Source organism: Mirounga angustirostris, unplaced genomic scaffold (assembly GCF_029215605.1).
Source record: "Mirounga angustirostris isolate CCGP_5_RB_7025 unplaced genomic scaffold, mMirAng1.0.hap1 SCAF_8, whole genome shotgun sequence".
NCBI classification, from domain to species: Eukaryota; Metazoa; Chordata; class Mammalia; order Carnivora; family Phocidae; genus Mirounga; species Mirounga angustirostris.
The window spans coordinates 124157682-124174846 of record NW_026991716.1 but is presented as its reverse complement, the minus strand read 5'-3'; the positions used below and the strand labels follow the sequence as shown (position 1 = coordinate 124174846).

At 40.5% G+C, this 17165-nt stretch overlaps 1 protein-coding gene across 10 annotated transcripts in view; it reads right to left on the bottom strand.

Moving 5' to 3' along the window:
- The window catches only part of PHACTR2 (phosphatase and actin regulator 2), a 269242-nt gene that overhangs the window by 52544 nt on the left and 199533 nt on the right, over positions 1–17165 (bottom strand). For 6 of the 10 annotated variants that reach the window (XR_010413801.1, XM_054505576.2, XM_045865665.3 and 3 more), the window contains 4 exons: positions 14826–14984; positions 8457–8696; positions 4042–4576; positions 3811–3867 (listed from right to left, as the gene is read on the bottom strand). Coding sequence is in view for 9 of the 10 variants with exons in the window: in XM_054505576.2 (XP_054361551.2) it covers positions 3811–3867; positions 4042–4576; positions 8457–8696; positions 14826–14984 (991 nt within the window). In the remaining variant the exon portion in view is untranslated. The remainder of the gene's footprint in view (positions 1–3810; positions 3868–4041; positions 4577–8456; positions 8697–14825; positions 14985–17165) is intronic. The other 4 variants (XM_064598181.1, XM_064598183.1, XM_064598184.1 and 1 more) reach the window with 3 other exon arrangements.

The following is a 17165-nucleotide window of genomic DNA, read 5'->3' as shown; positions in this document are numbered from 1 at the left end:
TATTTATTTTTATTGAGTAAAATATGCACGGCATAAAATTTTACATTTTAACCATTTTAAAGTATATAGTCGAGTGGCAGTTAGGACATTTACACTATTGTACAACCATCACCACTGTCCCATCTCCAGAATCTTCTCATCTTCCCAAACTGAAACTGTCCCCTTAAAGAATAACTCCCCAGTCTCATCCCCTAGCCCCTGGCAACCACCATTTTACTTTCTGTCTCTATGAATTTTGCTATTTTAGGTGCTTTATATAAGCAAAATTATGCAACATCTGTCCTTTTGTGTCTGACTTACTTTACCTAGCATGTCTTCCAGGTTCATCCATGCTTTAGCATATGTCAGAATTTCTTTTAAGGCTGAATAATATTCCATTGCATATATACGCCGCATTTTATCTATTCATCAGTCGATGAACATTTGGGCTGCTTCTACCTTTTGGCTGTTGTAATAATGTTGCTAAGGACACTGGTGTACACATATCTATTCAAGTACCTATTTCTAATTTTGGGGGCTATATACACAGAAGTAGAACTGCTGGATCACATGGTAATTCTAGGTTTAATTTTTTGAGGAACCACCACACTGTTACCACAGTATGAAATCTCCTTTTAAATATGGACAACTTTTCCACAGTCTGGATTTCTAGTTGACTGCCACTGGAAGCCATCCTTGTCTGAACAGCCTGCCATTGTGGGTGAACACAGCACACTTAGTAGATGTGTCAATTAATAACACATTCTGAAGAGCAGAACAAAAGATACTTCAGGGCTGAGCCCTGGTAGTTGTTTCTGTCACTGCTCACTAATTTATTATGATATCTATCATTATTTTCATGTCACCACTTGTATTTTATAATGTTTTATAGTTTTCAAAGACTTCTGCATACATTTACAACTTACATCTGTTCTCCAGTATAAGGGGACAGATAAATTGCAGTTCATGGAACCTGAGAAGACCATGGGTGCGTTGTCCGAAACAAGGTATCAGGTCCATTCTAGAACCCAGACTTAAGACTCTTAATCTACCTATTAAATGTTGTATTTTATTTTATACTTGATACTGTAAGTTATATTCATATCATATTATGTAGATTATAATTAACTTAATAGTAAATTATCGTATTCCAAATTTGTGTCAATCAACTCATGATCTGCCTCTCATTTGCCCCTAGGTGTCTTGGGCACATTGGACAAAACAGTGAACTCAAGTGTTCGTGGAAATGGGACTAAACACAGTCAAGTCCCCTTTGGATATGGGCTCCAGATGGGCTTCTTAGTGTCCGCCTTAAATTATCCCAGACCTATATGATACTAATGAAGCCGCCAATAAATAGAAATCTACCACATTGTTACTACCCTGCAATATGTGAATAGAGGAAGATATTTTTACACAAAGCCACTTATCTTCTTTAAAGTTTTAATATTTGTATTCCAAACAGAAGCCTCTTCATAAGATGACAGGATTTTCACACATTCGTTCACTAAACATAACTGAGGGAAAGTTCTAAGTAAAGCAAGTGACTAAGAGCTAGAAATTCTAACTGAAATATCTACTTAAAAACGGAAGAAAGAATTTGGAAAAAAATTTGAGAGACTACTTATTCCAGGCTCATTAACTCAAGAGCAAACAAACCACTCCTGTGGAATGAACTGCTATTTAAATTTTAACTTTGAAGAACATACAGAGAAGAAAATCTCAATGCCCCCTTCTAGGAAAGGATTATAGTTATCCAGAGTGACAGAAAAATCTATATATAAATATCTCGATGTCTAATGATGTTCTAAGCTTGCTCTCTGGTCATAGTTCCAGTGGAAATAGGGAACAGACGCTCGCCTATTTGTCTGACAATCCTGTGCATACCTGGGCTGCAGACTGACATTAAGCCCCCCTCCTCGTGCAGCACAGTGCTTAGCACAATATAGTGGCTTCCCTACATGTCTGAGGAAGTGGACCAGACAGCGTCAAGTCACCTTGGGATATGGGCTCTCTCACTGCCAAAGACTATCTAAGGAATCACTTTGTTGTACCTTGTCCTTTAGTATAGTGAAGAATAAACCCATATATTCAATCTATTCACACCTGTCTTAAATATTTGTACTTCCTGAGCATGTTGGACATTATGTTGGTAAGAACTATTTTTAACTATAATGTCTTGGTCTTGCTTACTTTTTTTTTTCAAGATTTTATTTATTTATTTGACAGAGAGAGAGAGAGAGAAAGCACAAGTAGGGGGAGCGGCAAGCAGAGGGAGAGGGAGAAGCAGGCTTCCCACTGAGCAAGGAGCCCGATGCCAGACTCGATCCCAGGACCCTGGGATCATGACTGGAGCCCAAGGCAGATGCTCAACCGACTGAGCCACCCAGGTGCCCCATCTTGCTTACTTTTGTATCTTTGGTGCTGAGTACACTGCCCAGCCCATAGAAGGCAAGCAGCAAATATATGCTCAAAGAATGATTTTTGAGTTCTAAAGGTTGGAGTTCATTGCAATGCTGGAAAACACACACTATAATTAAATGAAGACATTTGCTATGTGTTAGAAGTGTTACAGACATCATAGCCATTCCTTTCAATGTCTTCTCCCATATTGTTTATTAATGTGTCAAACAAATAAAATAATTTATAATTTAACATTTATCTTTCCTTGGCTTTCCTCCAAACCATAGTACTCAAAATGATAAAAACAAAAAACAAGCAACAAACACAAAAGAAATTGCAGAAGTAGAAGCAAGTGCTTTGGAAATGTACAAAATTTCTTAGAACACAGTAAGTGTGCAGCTCTGAGCCTAAATTCTGACTTTGCTACTTACTAAGTGGGGAATCTAGGGCAAACTACTTTCCCTCTCTCAGTGTCCGTTTTCTCATCTATTAAACAGGTATTTCAGGGAAGACTTATGTGAATTAATGATAACTGACAGTTCCTGACATTAAATAACTATTCAATAAATGAAGGCGATTATTATCAGCAATTGAATAATTAACGACGCTAGTCTCTTGATCCAAATCAACTTAATTAATGTACTAATTTTTTTAAGTCTAATCTGACTAAGCTTTTTTTAAAAGAGAAAATATTAAATGATCACAAGAGTGAATTTTAGTTTTATTCTTAGAAACAGGAGAGGAGAGGTTGGATTTAAGAACGCTAAGACTTCCCGAGACAGAATTGGTTATGACAACTACTATACGCCGACAGCCCTCCCTTCATACCTGTGGGACAGGCGAGCTAATGTGGTTTTTTTGCCTTTGTGGACAGGCCTTTGTGAGGAGTTAGATGCAGGGAATGAAGAAGAATGAGAACCCTTAGGATGAATCCCCAGTTTCTGGCTTGGACAACTGGATGATGTCATGTCTATGGCATTCCAGATTCTGTGCTGGTTGCCGGGGATGTAGAGGCAAACAGATATATTGCGTAGCTCTGTCCCATGGAGAGAGGAAAAAAGGGTTGCCAGAGTAGAGTAGATGCACCAACCAGTTCTGTCTGGATGAGTGCTGAAATGCATCAGAGAGGAGGTAACATTGGAGTTGGGTGGGGAATTGAGGAAGCAAGAAAGGGGGCCCCTCTGAAGCTGGTGGAAAAAGGGGTGGAATCTGAGAGAGTTTTATTTTCTTCGAGAAAGAGAAGGCTAAGTGACTTGTAATGAAGGTAGGCAGGAGTGGGTGAGCCATCTGGACACAGGTAGTAAAGACTTAAAATAACCACTGTAAGGAAAGAAAAGGGAACTGTCCCGGGAAAAAAGAAAAGGGATTGCTGAACAGTGATGAAGCAGGCTCTAAATCTACTTGAAAGCCACAGATCTGAAGTGGTACCTGTCAGTAGGACCGATGTCATCTTCTCCAGTAGCCTGTGACATTCCTGGGGCAGGGCTACGAAAAAACCAATGGTTGGATGATACGTGTGCTTACCTAACAATCACTAGATTACATTGTAAAACCAAACCAAGTAGGTTCCTTCAATTCCCATAGAGTGGTTTAGTGATCTTTAGCACAATGTTTCACTGGGGATACAGATGCAATACGGGGGTTTATGCCCCAACTCACCATTTTGCATTTTCTCTGCTAACACTTAAGCCAGTGCCTGAGAGGACAGTGGTTCTGTTGGTGGGCTCTTCGGTCCAGAGAAGCTGACTTGGGTCTAAGGCAGGGACGGGCAGGTCAGCTCCATTGCTGACCAGGACAACAGGAGTGTCTGAGGCAAAAGCACACTGCTCCTCATGAGGAAGAGGAGGGGCGGGGAGAGGAGGTGGAGGAGCCACAGGAGGTGGAGGGACTGCAGACTTAGATTTGCCTGTGGTCTGCTCATCGGTCCCAGGGACAGTCTGCTCAGGCTTGAGACTCTCCACCCTCGTCTCAGAAGGTTCTCCTTTAAGGTCAGATGTGCCAGAAGTGGTTGCATCCAAGGATGGGCGAGAGGCTGGCTGCTTGCCAGTTTTTTTCTTGCCCTTTGTGATTCCCACTGTCCCTGTTTTGCTAGAAAGTGTCTCCTTTGAAGCTCTGGGACGAGACGAGGTGGAGGAAGTAGATGGTGAAGCTGATGCTTTGGACCCAGTTGTTTTTTTTGAATGAGAGGAACCAGCTAAAATAGAGAGATTTTGCATTAAAAGTCAAAGAATAAACAAATGAGTTTAAATTTGTTTAAACAAATGAGTTGCAATTGTCAATTATGATGCTCCCTGTAAAATGTTTACATTTGTCAAATAAAAGGAAATAGGCTAATAACGATAATGGTTTTATTTTCTGCCTCCTTCCTACCCCGAATCTAGGAGGGAGCCAGTGATGCTGAAGGCAAAACTTAAGGGACAAGAGGAGTCCCTCTAGTTTTTCTGGCTGGACCAGCCAAAGGGAAATCCTCAGCTGCTTGTCTTATAGGTCACCTGAATGAGTCCCTGCATGCCCCAAAGAAGGGACAACACAGTGTATAAAGGACAGACAGCAGCTGTCCTATAACCGGGCAGGTTGGGCTCATCACAAATTCTACATGTTCAATGATGTCTTTTTGGGAATGGAGCGGCCCGCATTCAGAGTGGCCAGGGTATATCCCTCTGGCTCCTTTCTGGAACAAAAGCAAATGTACTCAACTCTAAACCAGTTATCCCCATGGCTCGAGAGAGAGAAGCTTGCCATGCCAGCCGCACCTCCATCTGCAGTGGCGATGAGGCAGAGAGAAAACACATGGCCGCATTAGAAAGGCAAGTCCCCTTCAAAATATCAAAAGGCAACTGGGTGATAGGCATTAAGGAGGGCACTTCAGGTAATGAGCACAGGGTGTGATATGCAACTGGTGATTCACTAAATTACCTCTGAAACTAGTAATACACTGTATGTTAATTAAATTGAATTTAAATTAAAAAAAAACCCGAAACCCACAAAATATGAAAAATTATTTTTTACAAAAAATGTCTACATGGGTAGCACTGGAATAATTTGAAGGGAAAGAATGTCATTCTCAGATCTTGTGACCAACACCCTCACAAAGCCCATCTTCCTTACCTCTTATGTTCCTAGAGGGTCTTCATCAGAGGATGGTTGGGGCCACTAGAAGGTATTTGCCTGCTTTTGGGTATGATTGCCTTCAACCAAACAATTTTCAGGAAAAAAAAAGAGCTTAACTCTCCTTTTCTTTATATCATTTTGGGAAACACATTTAAACTCCTATGAGAATAGTCTTTTGTTTCATGACCTGTATGATCTACAAATTTCTCCTAATTGTCTCTTCTGTTGTAATGTGGTACATTCCTTCTTTTTCATGAGGGGTTAAACTATCTTCCGCAGAACTATTACAAAATATCTTGTTAGTACCAGGGAGCCAATCCATAACAGATGTTATTATAACTTACCTTTACTGAAGTCAGTTGGGGGAGGGTCAAGAAATGAAGAACAAATAAAGGAACAGACAATGAGATGTAAGACTTCATCAACTCCGACATATTAAAAAAGTGTGAGTCTCACTTGGTAAGAAGATCCAGACTTAAAAGGTATCTTTATGGCTTGGGGGCTTTATTATTTTAGATACACACAACTAGAATTCACACTACCCCAAGTCTGGGCCTGCTCATACTACTTCTCTGAAGCTAACAATCTTCACTTGCTAATAAGACAGGGTATTAAGCATACTTCTATAATCTAAGTCCATTCTAAATTTATTTTTCACAACAAAGATCTAAGGATTTGATGTCTAAATACATTCAGTTACTTTTGTAGGTAAATTGAACAGAATCCCTTTCATATACCCATACGTATATTAATGTGCATTATACATATATATTTTTAAAGAAAATTCTTTCTTTTCTAACAGTTATCTTTAGTTAACTTTAGCTTATGTTTAGTTAACTAAATGACAAGACTGCTGAAATCCACCATGTCGCTTAAGCTACCTTGAATTAGGCCATGATTAAAAAAGTAAAGCCACCTCTCCTCGGTTAAATACTTTCGTTGTTAACACAGTGTGTAACAATGAGAAAGAAAAAAAATATGGGAGATTTGACCTTACTTCACTCATGAAGCAGTTGAATGTGCTAAGCCAGCATCTGGTTATCTGGAGGTCTATACTAACCGAGGAATTGAAGAAGAATCCTAACTGATAGCTTTTATAAGAATGGAAACATCTGACGAAAAATCATGAGTTGCATTTGAAGTAACTTTTCTAGAAGGACAACATTATTCAAATAAAACAAAGTCACCACATAGAAAGTTCTAAATGGTTACAAGTGGAATATCAGTTGGAATCTGAAGGAGTATGACCAATAGTTGATAAAGGCATTCTTGCACATCAGGTTTGTTGGTATAGTTCAATGAAACCCTGTTTCTCTGGGATGACCTGAGAAGAGCAACACTGTTATTCACACTATGGGCCAGTGGAACCTTATTTAATACAATGGATAATAATGTGACTGTATTATTCTCCTAGGAACATCATGAGCCCATAAATAAACCTTCAAGTAAAATATCTGGATATAACTCAAGATCTCTCATGAAAGCTGTACCCTGTCCCGGCATTAATCACCAGCTTTCTTCTGGGAGAAATGAGAGAGCCCAAGCCAAGTCAATACTGAGCCTCTACCCTATGGGGCAGGAGGAAGTGAGAAAGTTTGTGTAATTCCCAAGCACGGGGCAATTGTTTGGGGCTTTTCTTTAAGAAGTGGATCACTGCCTGCCTCCCTTCAAGCACTGCTCCTCAGGTTTGCTGGGCAGTCTGGGCACCAGAGCGATGCCAACAAGAATGGACACAGGGCAGTTGGTACCTGAGGAAATGGCCCGTTGGCACTGTAAGCACAGCATTCTGAGACATTTCCTTTCAGAGCTTATTAGAAGACACCCAGACTCTCGAGGTCAAAGGCCGAAGAGAGGAGCACAGGTAGAGAAATATCTATTTGTATGTGGACTTCTGCTATACTGTCAGTAAACCATTCTCTGAGCAGTATGGGTATAAATGACGGAGGGAAAAAGATCAACACGGAGGCATATCCTGGTAGCCAACTGCAAGAAAGTAACTGATTTTGAGGAAAATAAGGTTTGCTACAACACAGGAGAATGTTTATGCGTGTGTTAGCGGAAAAAGCCATTCAGCAGGTATACTTTGATTACTGTCCTTTTTGCAGCTGGACGACATGGTAGGCTTCTTTACGCCACTTGGCTAGAAGACGGGGAGCTCCACTCTGCATTAAGCACAACTGATTTGAGAGGAACGCTGGGCAGACATTACCCGTTGTGTGTAGGTTGCCCAAACCACCCGTGGTGATGTGCAATAGTGAATGGAACTACACCTGTAGAATGCTATTCCTTCTAACACACGCAAGTCTGGGGATGAGGGTGGACAGTGAACACTGAGCATGTGACCCTCAACTCGGATGAAAAAGCTGTGATTCCAGTAGAGAGTGGTGGGGCGGAGCTGGACTGAGTGACGTGAACTCTTTGTCATTTATCAGTAGAGAGATGACTACGTCTGTGGATAGATTTAAGATACTAAGCTCCAGCAAAAATGTCAAAGACGTAAGTGTCATATTCTTATATGCATATAAGATTATATGTGATATAAGATATATGCATATAAGATCATATACATTTTAAAGGAAAATCCAAGCCAAGGAGCCACCCATAAACTCAAATAGGCAGAAGGCCAGGCGATGTGTAAATAATGTGATATCAGATCACTGGCATCCATCAGGCACACTACACCCTGAATCCTTCTACTGGTTCTTACACCGATAGTGGATACTTGGAATGAAAGAGGTCTATTCACCCAAAAACTAATGAGGTCAACTAATCAACTGGCTGACTTTCCTTTGGTAGAGGCAACAACAAAGGAATCTCCTGGGTATTCTCTAGGGCAAAGTGAAATCCACCAGTGTTAATTCTAAGACACCAGATACCAGAAAGGCCACCGTTCCTAGAAAAAGCAATGAGCCCCACCCCAGAGCCAAACACCCTAGACTCCAGCCCCCAGGGGGCATACTCACCAGCCTCTCGGGTCGTGTTTCGGCTCGTTGGCTTGGGTGGAGGGACGGGGGCCTGCTTACCAGGAGCCTTGGTAATTTTTTTAATAGGAGGCACTTCGTCACCCTTGGGGCTTGCCCCGGCAGCAGCCCCTTTTGGAGGCACAGGTGTTTTTTTGGGCTTAGGTTTGGGTTTAGGCTTAGGAAGAGCTGGAGGAGACGGAACAGGAGCTGCTGGTGTTGCAGAGTGGTTTTCAGTGTTCTCTACAAATGAGAAAGTGAACAGAAGCAGACTGATACAGACACACACCATATAAATAGAAGGAGCAAGACCTATGGCGACAGTGATACAAGCACGTGGCTGCTCGGCCCTTCGGAACCAGCGGGGCGGGCCATACCAGCGGCAAAGAGGACCAAAGGTGCACAGGCGGAAGGCCAAAGCGGGGTGCACCGTCTGGGTACATGAATCATTCCTGCGACCAAACAGGGTCGCACGAGCTACTTTGATGAAGCTACACTGAGGACAAGTGTCAGTGTCCGCCGTCAGGGGCCGACACCAGCCATGAAGCAGCGGCTGCTGGACAAGGCTCTGGGCAGGGGTGCTACATTTAAATTGATCGAAACTGAAGGGCGCCGAGAGTGGTAGGTCAGTGCACTGCGCACAATGCCGTGAGGAGTGACAGCGAGGCAGTGACTGGACTACCATTACCCTGGGTGCAGGGACTTCCTCTCAGGAGAACTCAAGCCCCACCAACAGGAAAGGGGTTTGAGCTCTGTCTCAAATTATGGTCAAAAATCAATCATTTTCTATGCTCAGGGAGACTCTGTGGACTCTTTTCCAGGAAGCACAGTGCATTGCCGAATAAACTATTTTCTACTATGAAAATTTTCTCAGGCTCTCACAGTGCACAAGGGCAGCTTCCTGTTTTCCAGTAACTTCCTCTGACCTTTTCCAAACAATGTCACAACTCCAGGTACAGAGGGTGCAGAATCCCCCAAAATATCACATTTGTTTTGCAATGTAAACACAAGTAACAATTTTGAAAAAACAAGGGTTGAAATTCATTAAAAAAAAAATTCATACCCAAGAACAGAAGCCTTTCACAAGATTTTAGCCTAACTGGAGGAGAAACAGTCTGTCTCTCGTTATGGAAAGCGGAGACGCTGAATGTTCATTCATGTACTCAACATCTGTATTATTTCTAATGGTGGCTGATTGAAATTAAAATAAATTAAAATACAGTTCTGGTCCAAAGAGCTAAGCAGCATTTCGTTAACAATGGAGCACAATAAAAAAAAACATCGGACAACGTTAAGACAAGACTAAAAAGCCTCGGGGCGCCTGGGTGGCTCAGTCGTTAAGCATCTGCCTTTGGCTCAGGTCATGATCCCAGGGTCCTGGGACTGAGCCCCACATCGGGCTCCCTGCTTGGCGGGAAGCCTGCTTCTCCCTCTCCCACTCCCCCTGCTTCTGTTCTCTCTCTCGCTGTGTCTCTGTCTGTCAAATAAATAAAATCTTAAAAAAATAAAAAAAGACCAATAAGCCTCTGCTGGATATATCCTCCCATTACTGAATGACCAGGAAGGGTTTTAATATTAGAATGCATCCCATTTTATTATTATTTCTTCTGTTTCATTTCTCATACTAGTGAGTGCAAAGTGAGAACTGCCATTTTTTTTTTTTTACTATATCCCCTCAATCTACATAGATAACTACCATAAGAATGATTCAAGTTACAGTAGGTAATCAATAAAGCTTTTCTTTTCTCTTCCCCCAGCCATGAAGCCCACCACAGTCCCCTCCTGCCCTTAAACTTACTGGTATTTACGATCTGAGCTGCTTGTTCAATATTTACCGGAGGCTACTTCGTATGTGTGCCTTTCTGTTTGCATATTGTGTCTTTTTAACTAAGTGGTGACTCTCCCAACCTCCCTGGTCTGAACCAGAAGGCCACTGAGTCACAAACGTCAGTTAGGTTCGAGAACAATACAAGTTGATGCCACACGTAAATCATTTCATTTTAACATAAAACATATAAACCTTTGTTGACTTGTCAGTCTTTTGACATGGGGCATAGGTCTGCTCTTTAAATACCTTTTTATGTGACTCTTTGTAAGATTAGACAGTTGCATAACACACAGAGATGAAGCCCGATGATACTGTCCACGGTGAGAGCCCATCAGACTCATCTGCAACACTGGGAACCTCAATTCTCTTTCATGCTGCAGGTCTTAGCCTGTCCTCACAGGTCTATCACTAAGATCTTACTTCTTTCTGTCTAAAGTTTCAAATTCTCAAGCTGCATCCCCAAGAATGCAGTTTCTGGGTTTGGGAGGGAGGAGATGTTCACTCCATGACAGCTGGGAGTGACAATCCCAACTAGGTGAAAAGTGAACATGTTGTGTGCAAGCTCCTGGCGTTTGTGGACGAGCACCATCCACACCTCCGTCCTCTGCGACCCCTATCAGTGCTGTGTGCGTGTTTGCCATATAGCCGATGCTTACGTCTACTCTGCGGAGAACCCTAAGGGAGCAGTGTGTCCCTGTGTGCCAACAGTACGCTCTTCGGGCTAAATTATAAATTCCTTTTGTCTACATGTCTAAAATCCCATTAAACACAATGCTTTAAACAGGAGGTCTATTCAATGAATGCGACTGGCTGATAGTTATTAACACCATGTTGGTAGAAAACAAACTCTCTACTTGTATCTAAGAGGTAATGAATGAAGTCTTTATATTTTTTATTACCATACGACCTGAAGACATGATATAAACTGATGGTGTATAGGAGTATTATCTTTTCAAGAGAAGGTTAAGGAAGGGGTGCCTATTCATTCTGGGTTGATACAGATACTATGTTTTAAAACAATATGTCTGGAGGGGTGCCTGGGTGGCTCAGTTGGTTAAGCGACTGCCTTCGGCTCAGGTCATGATCCTGGAGTGCCTGGATCGAGTCCCACATCGGGTTCCCTGCTCAGCGGGGGGTCTGCTTCTCCCTCTGACCCTCTTCCCTCTCGTGCTCTCTGTCTCTCAATCTCTCTCTGAAATAAATAAATAAAATCTTTAAAAAAAAAACAACAATATGTCTGGAGGATAGCTGTTTATTATACTATGGCTCCTTCCATCAGGTCAACACTTTTAGAACAAACCTGAGAACAGCGCGTGACCCTCGCTTTGCCAAGAAAGCACCTCTGCCCCAATTCCCCTCCTTCACCTGACTACCTCCTTGTCTCCTTCAGATCTCAGTTTGGAAATATCTGCTTCTAAGAACGAAATTTGGTCCCCACTGCAAGCTCCCCTCGTTCCATGTGCTCAGGACTTCCAGAGTACTTTCTATCTTGCTGGGCGATTGCCTGTTTGAATGCTGCACTCCCGTAGGCCACGATCTGCTTGGAGTCAAAGACCATTTCTGACTCACCACTCTTCTCCTAGCCCCAGCAAAGCCCTACCCATGGGAGACCTTCATTATTATTTGTGGAACAAATGCATGTAGGTCCCTTGTTACTTCATGGAAAGCTCTCTACAACACCTCAACAGACAGAGTATCAATTTATTTTCAGATTTCTTATATTTAATACCAATATATGTATAACAGATTGAAGATCAGTTTTTCTTATATATTTAAAGGCACTCACTGAGAAGGAATAATGGGAGACTGAAAGCCCTGAAGGTTTTAGGGAAGAGTCTCCAGTGTTAGGCAGAGGAGGTCCCAGACCACTGTACCAACTCTGGAGTCCAGTGCCATCCAGAGCCCCAGGAACACCCAAGAGTTGCGGGTGGAACCTACACACCATGCAGTGTAAGGGCATTTGCCATTTGTTCTATTTTCTTTGACACCGATGTTTCAATTATTAAAGTACTGACATATTATCTTATAAAGACATACAAGCATTTGGGGGCTTAAGGGCATGTGGCACGGTTTTGCAAATATAAACAATTAATAGATGAAATAACACTCTTGGATAAATTGGCTTAATGTGAAAGGAAAGGGAGCATTTCACCCCCCGGAAAGGGAATTAAGAACACCCAAAGGGTGAATTAAGAACATGGGATTGTGGATTTGCATGCTAGTAAAACCATGAAAGGAGCAGAAGCAAAAGTGAATCTTGGGCTGTTTTTTGGAATTAAATGGTGTCTTCCCAGAGAAGTAAGTGGTTATCTTTGTTTATGAGGTTATCTTATGTTTAACACTGTGTACTGTGTGAGTTATGAGTGACATTCTTTTGACTCTCAGGAAGTGGCTTCCATACCAAATGCCTTCCCTCACTTTCCGTGTGGCTCCGGCAGGCGCACCATCCACGCAGCAGGAGGGAAGCTTTGCTGCCTTATTGGGGTGTGGCAGCATGTCCAGCATTTCCATCTCTTGATATCCAGACCAGCCAAGCAAGATGCTTAGTTAGATCTTGTTTGACCAAAAAGAACTGAATGTACTAATTCTAAGTAAAGAATAAGAAAACATGGGGTGCCTGGGTGGCTCAGTCGTTGGGCGTCTGCCTTCGGCTCAGGTCACGATCCCAGGGTCCTGGGATTGAGCCCCGCATCGGGCTCCCTGCTCCGTGGGAAGCCTGCGTCTCCCTCTCCCACTCCCCTGCTTGTGTTCCCTCTCTCGCTATGTCCCTCTCTGTCAAATAAATAAAATCTTAAAAAAAAAAAAAAGAATAAAAAAACAAAAACACCTCTCAAATATCCATGGACTACGAGGTCTGCCATCTTTTTAGAACATCAAGGCCTGCTGGTTTCATTAACATAGAACTGTCAGCAACTTTTTATTAAGTTGATAAGGGAAGCACTTCCTTTGAAGCATGGCCAGACCACTGATGGACATCCCACATGGACCAGGCAAGCATTAATGATGGCACCATTACGTAAGGAAGGGTGTGATTCTTGAATGTGAAAAGGCCGTACCAGGGGCAAACCACAGATGGATCTGAAATTTAACAGTTGGGTGAGACAGGATAGTTGGACTTAAAAAAAAAAAAAACCACTACTTGCATGAATACTTTCAAATTAATCCCACTGGAATCTATTTAGGTCTATTTTCTCTTTATGTTCCAGGAATATGATCATTAAAAATATTAGCTAATTTCTTATAATCAGTATTTGTAAGTTTAACCAGAGTCCTTCAATAGAACAAGACTAAGTAAAGCCTCATGAATACTATACTTAATACTGAATAAATAAAGCAAAATAATAAATTTCTAACAGATTGTTCACAGAGGCTTCTGAAATTTTTACAGGCTAATTTATATGCAAATAAGGGGTTATGGACTTCCAGAGAAGATGATTTTAAGTTACAATGTCTGTCAAGTGCTCTTTTGTTTTCTTTGTCTTTAGAGGATTTGGGTCAAGAACAGAGGAAGACAAGTCTGCTTAGTTTCTAAGAATTTTCACAATGCCTACAGAACTTAAGCTAGGTCTGACAAATTTTTGCCATCCAACTCAGAGGCAGACATTACAGAACAGGAAATAGTCTGCTTCCTGAGGATTCATTTCGAGGCTGCATGGAATCATCTAGAATCTCCCAACAAATCCTTACTTTGTGGGGGTTTCAGTTCTGATTTGCATAAGTACAAGGCTTGGAAGTTCCTGCACATGATAGAAGTCTTAGGGAGAGGTAATCAATCAATCAGTCAGTGACCAGGAACTTGTGAAATGTTTTGAGGGGTCCTTGATAGACACAGATTTTGCAGGTACCTTAATCGACCATAGCATATTCACTCTAGAAACCAAGGTCTTTTAAGAAGCCTTCAGGGAAGGGCATAATTGCCCCTGGCGTATTTTGAAATTTCCAATTGCACAGACAAATCATGAAGCTGAGGCTGTGGTCAACCAAAGTCCCCAGCATCTCTGGGAACTATTCCTGGGTCTCTCTCAGAAATGTCTAGAACCTGGACTAGAACCTACAATATTGGGTGTATGGATGCCACCAGGCAAGTTCCCACTATTGGAGAGATGATGCTGGGCGGAAAGAGCCATCTTGGTTTTGATACCCCTCCATCCCTCCACACTGACATGCTCACAAAGGTCACTTCTAACTAACAGAAGAAGATATTCAGACTGATGGCATTTTTTCTAAAAATAAGAGAAAATACTGAGGGAAAGTTCCTGAGGAAAGGATAATATTCCCAGATAGCTCTAATGATTGAAGAGGCGATCTGCTTATTACTGTTAATTAATGCTTCCAAGTAAAAAAATTAAATGACGTGCTTACAAAATGTATGCATCTACCTGAGAAAACCATCCCATTTCTCTTCACTTGTAATTTCTCTCTTCTTTGTATTTGCAAACCTTCTCCCTAACTGGTCTTAAGAGTCACTATTTGGAGCCTAAGACCTGATTCTCAACATTGAGCTGTATTGAAGTAAAAGAATATGGAGATTCTCTTGATTTTACCTTTCTTATCTTCTGCCTTTTCCTCCAGAGGTGGTGATTTTTCAGCTACAGAGCCATTACCTTCTTCAGATTTTACTACATTTTCCTCTTGGGTAGATTCCTCTCCGATGGGTATCATGTGCCCGTTTGAATTTTCAAAGTTAACTGTTACATCTCCATCTATAATGGGGAAAGAAACACCTAGATGTCTAACTTAATGGCTTTCTTAAAACCCAGTTTTCCAGTTACTAGGACTGTAGGGTTTGGGTTCGTGTTTTCAGACCCTGGGAACCAAATACATCTGCATCATTTCACCATGTTTTACTAAATAATTCATTCCAAAGAAAGAGCTAGAAAATCCTTAGTCTTGGGGGAAAGCAGCAATGGAGGGGATATCTGCTTGCCCTTTCGCGACAGTGGGAATTATTATCCTAATTACACAACATGCCTGGGCAACAGAGCCCTTCTCTTCTGTACTTAGGCTTTGTTGAAGTCAGTACTTAGGAGTCTCTTTGTCATTCACAAACTGAACGGTAAAAGGAGAAATCTGAAAAATGGAATAAACATTTTTAACAAGCACTGAAAACATAAGGTGAATATAAATACACAAATAGCATGAAATGTAATTACATATACAAATGATTAGAGGGAGAATATGAAAATTTACAACCATCTCTGTCTCACATGATTGCATCTGTGATAATGTTAACTTTACATATGAATATAACTACCACTCTGTACTCAGGGAAAGGTGGTAGTGAGGCTAATTCTATTTTCATTTTCTTATTTATTGATGGAAATATTAAAATGCACTCAGGTAATTGTTAAATATAACAGACCAAAAGCCTTTAATGTGGCCTAATTATAATTTGAAAACACTAGGGGAAAAAAATGTGAAAAAAAATAATTACAGAGGAACTTTTAAAAAAATCACAAGTGAAAATAAAATTTCTAATATGTTATCTAAATCAGAAATAAATCTAATCTGTGAAGTTTCATAATTTCTAGAAGTTTCTAAAGTGAATGAGATTTTTGCATAAACTCTTAATTCAGTGATGTTTGAAAAGACTAACCCTAGATCGTATCTGGAACATTTTAAGAGGCTTTGCTACCAGTGTAAAAAAAAAAAAAAAATGAGTTGAAGTTTTGACTTTGCAAAGTTCAAGAAATGCATGATTAAAGCTCTTTTTATGCAGTCTTTGATTAATCTTATTTTGGCAATCATTATAAGTAAAACAGAAATCATCTCTCAAATTTTCATTAAATATGATTGAACTGCTTTGGCTCAACATAAAATCCATTAGCCTTGTCCATAAAAACAGGCATGACATTTTAATAAGAAAAATACATATCATGGAATTTTGTCATGCTCAAAATGAAAAAGCAATCACTGCTGAGCCATATAACTTCCAAGTACCTATAATCTGATTCCTGTATACAAGTAAAATAGATGATAATTGAGGGCAATGCCACTGCAAATAAATCTTAACTATTTCAATAAAATTAAGGTAATACTTTTTAAAGAGTATAGGTCAAACCAAAGGGAAACCAAATGATTCTTAATTCTTATTATTAGATACCAAGGAATTCGCTATTAAAAACAAGGGAGGGGAGACACAGTGTAATGTCCAGATATTAGACACAGGGAAATTAAAAACTAATGTAAGAATGGAAAATTCCAAACAAAATAGAAAACGACTTCTTTATATAAAAAAAACCCTCAATTTTTAGGCAACCCAAATATAAATTTATCTTTGACTACTCGGCCTTTAATTGATAACAAAAATATGCTGAAGTCATGTTAGCGAAAACTTAATTATATTTTAACCCTTCTTATGCTAAAATTCTTTAGTAGGTTAAATAATTGATTTTAAAATCTAGAACAAAAAGCTAGAGAGAAAATTAAATAGTTGTGGTGCAATAAGAAATTGGATTTTCACATAATAGAGTCAACAATGTGGAAAGATACTTACTTCGAGGTCTGAAATAAAGCTAGTGCCTATGAAAATAAGGTAGGAAAAAGAGACTGATGTGTGATAAATACAAATTCAAACATCAAACAGAGTAGAACTGAAGTTATTAATAATTAATTGGTGTGTGCACTGAAAAAGTTTTCTAGTTTTGTGCATAATGGTAGAGCTAAAACAAGTTGAGCCCTTCCTTCTGGCCCAGGAAGGTGATTGCTCAGTGGATCTGTAATTTCTCGCCTGCCTCCAGAGAGATTAGAGGGGAGACTAATTTTGATACTGCAAGCCCGCCTTTCGTGAACAAAAAGTTAGGGATGTTAATTTTTTCTTATCTTTAAAAGTCCCAGATAGGAAATAAATAGCTTCATGGTAATAGAATATTAAAGAAGACATA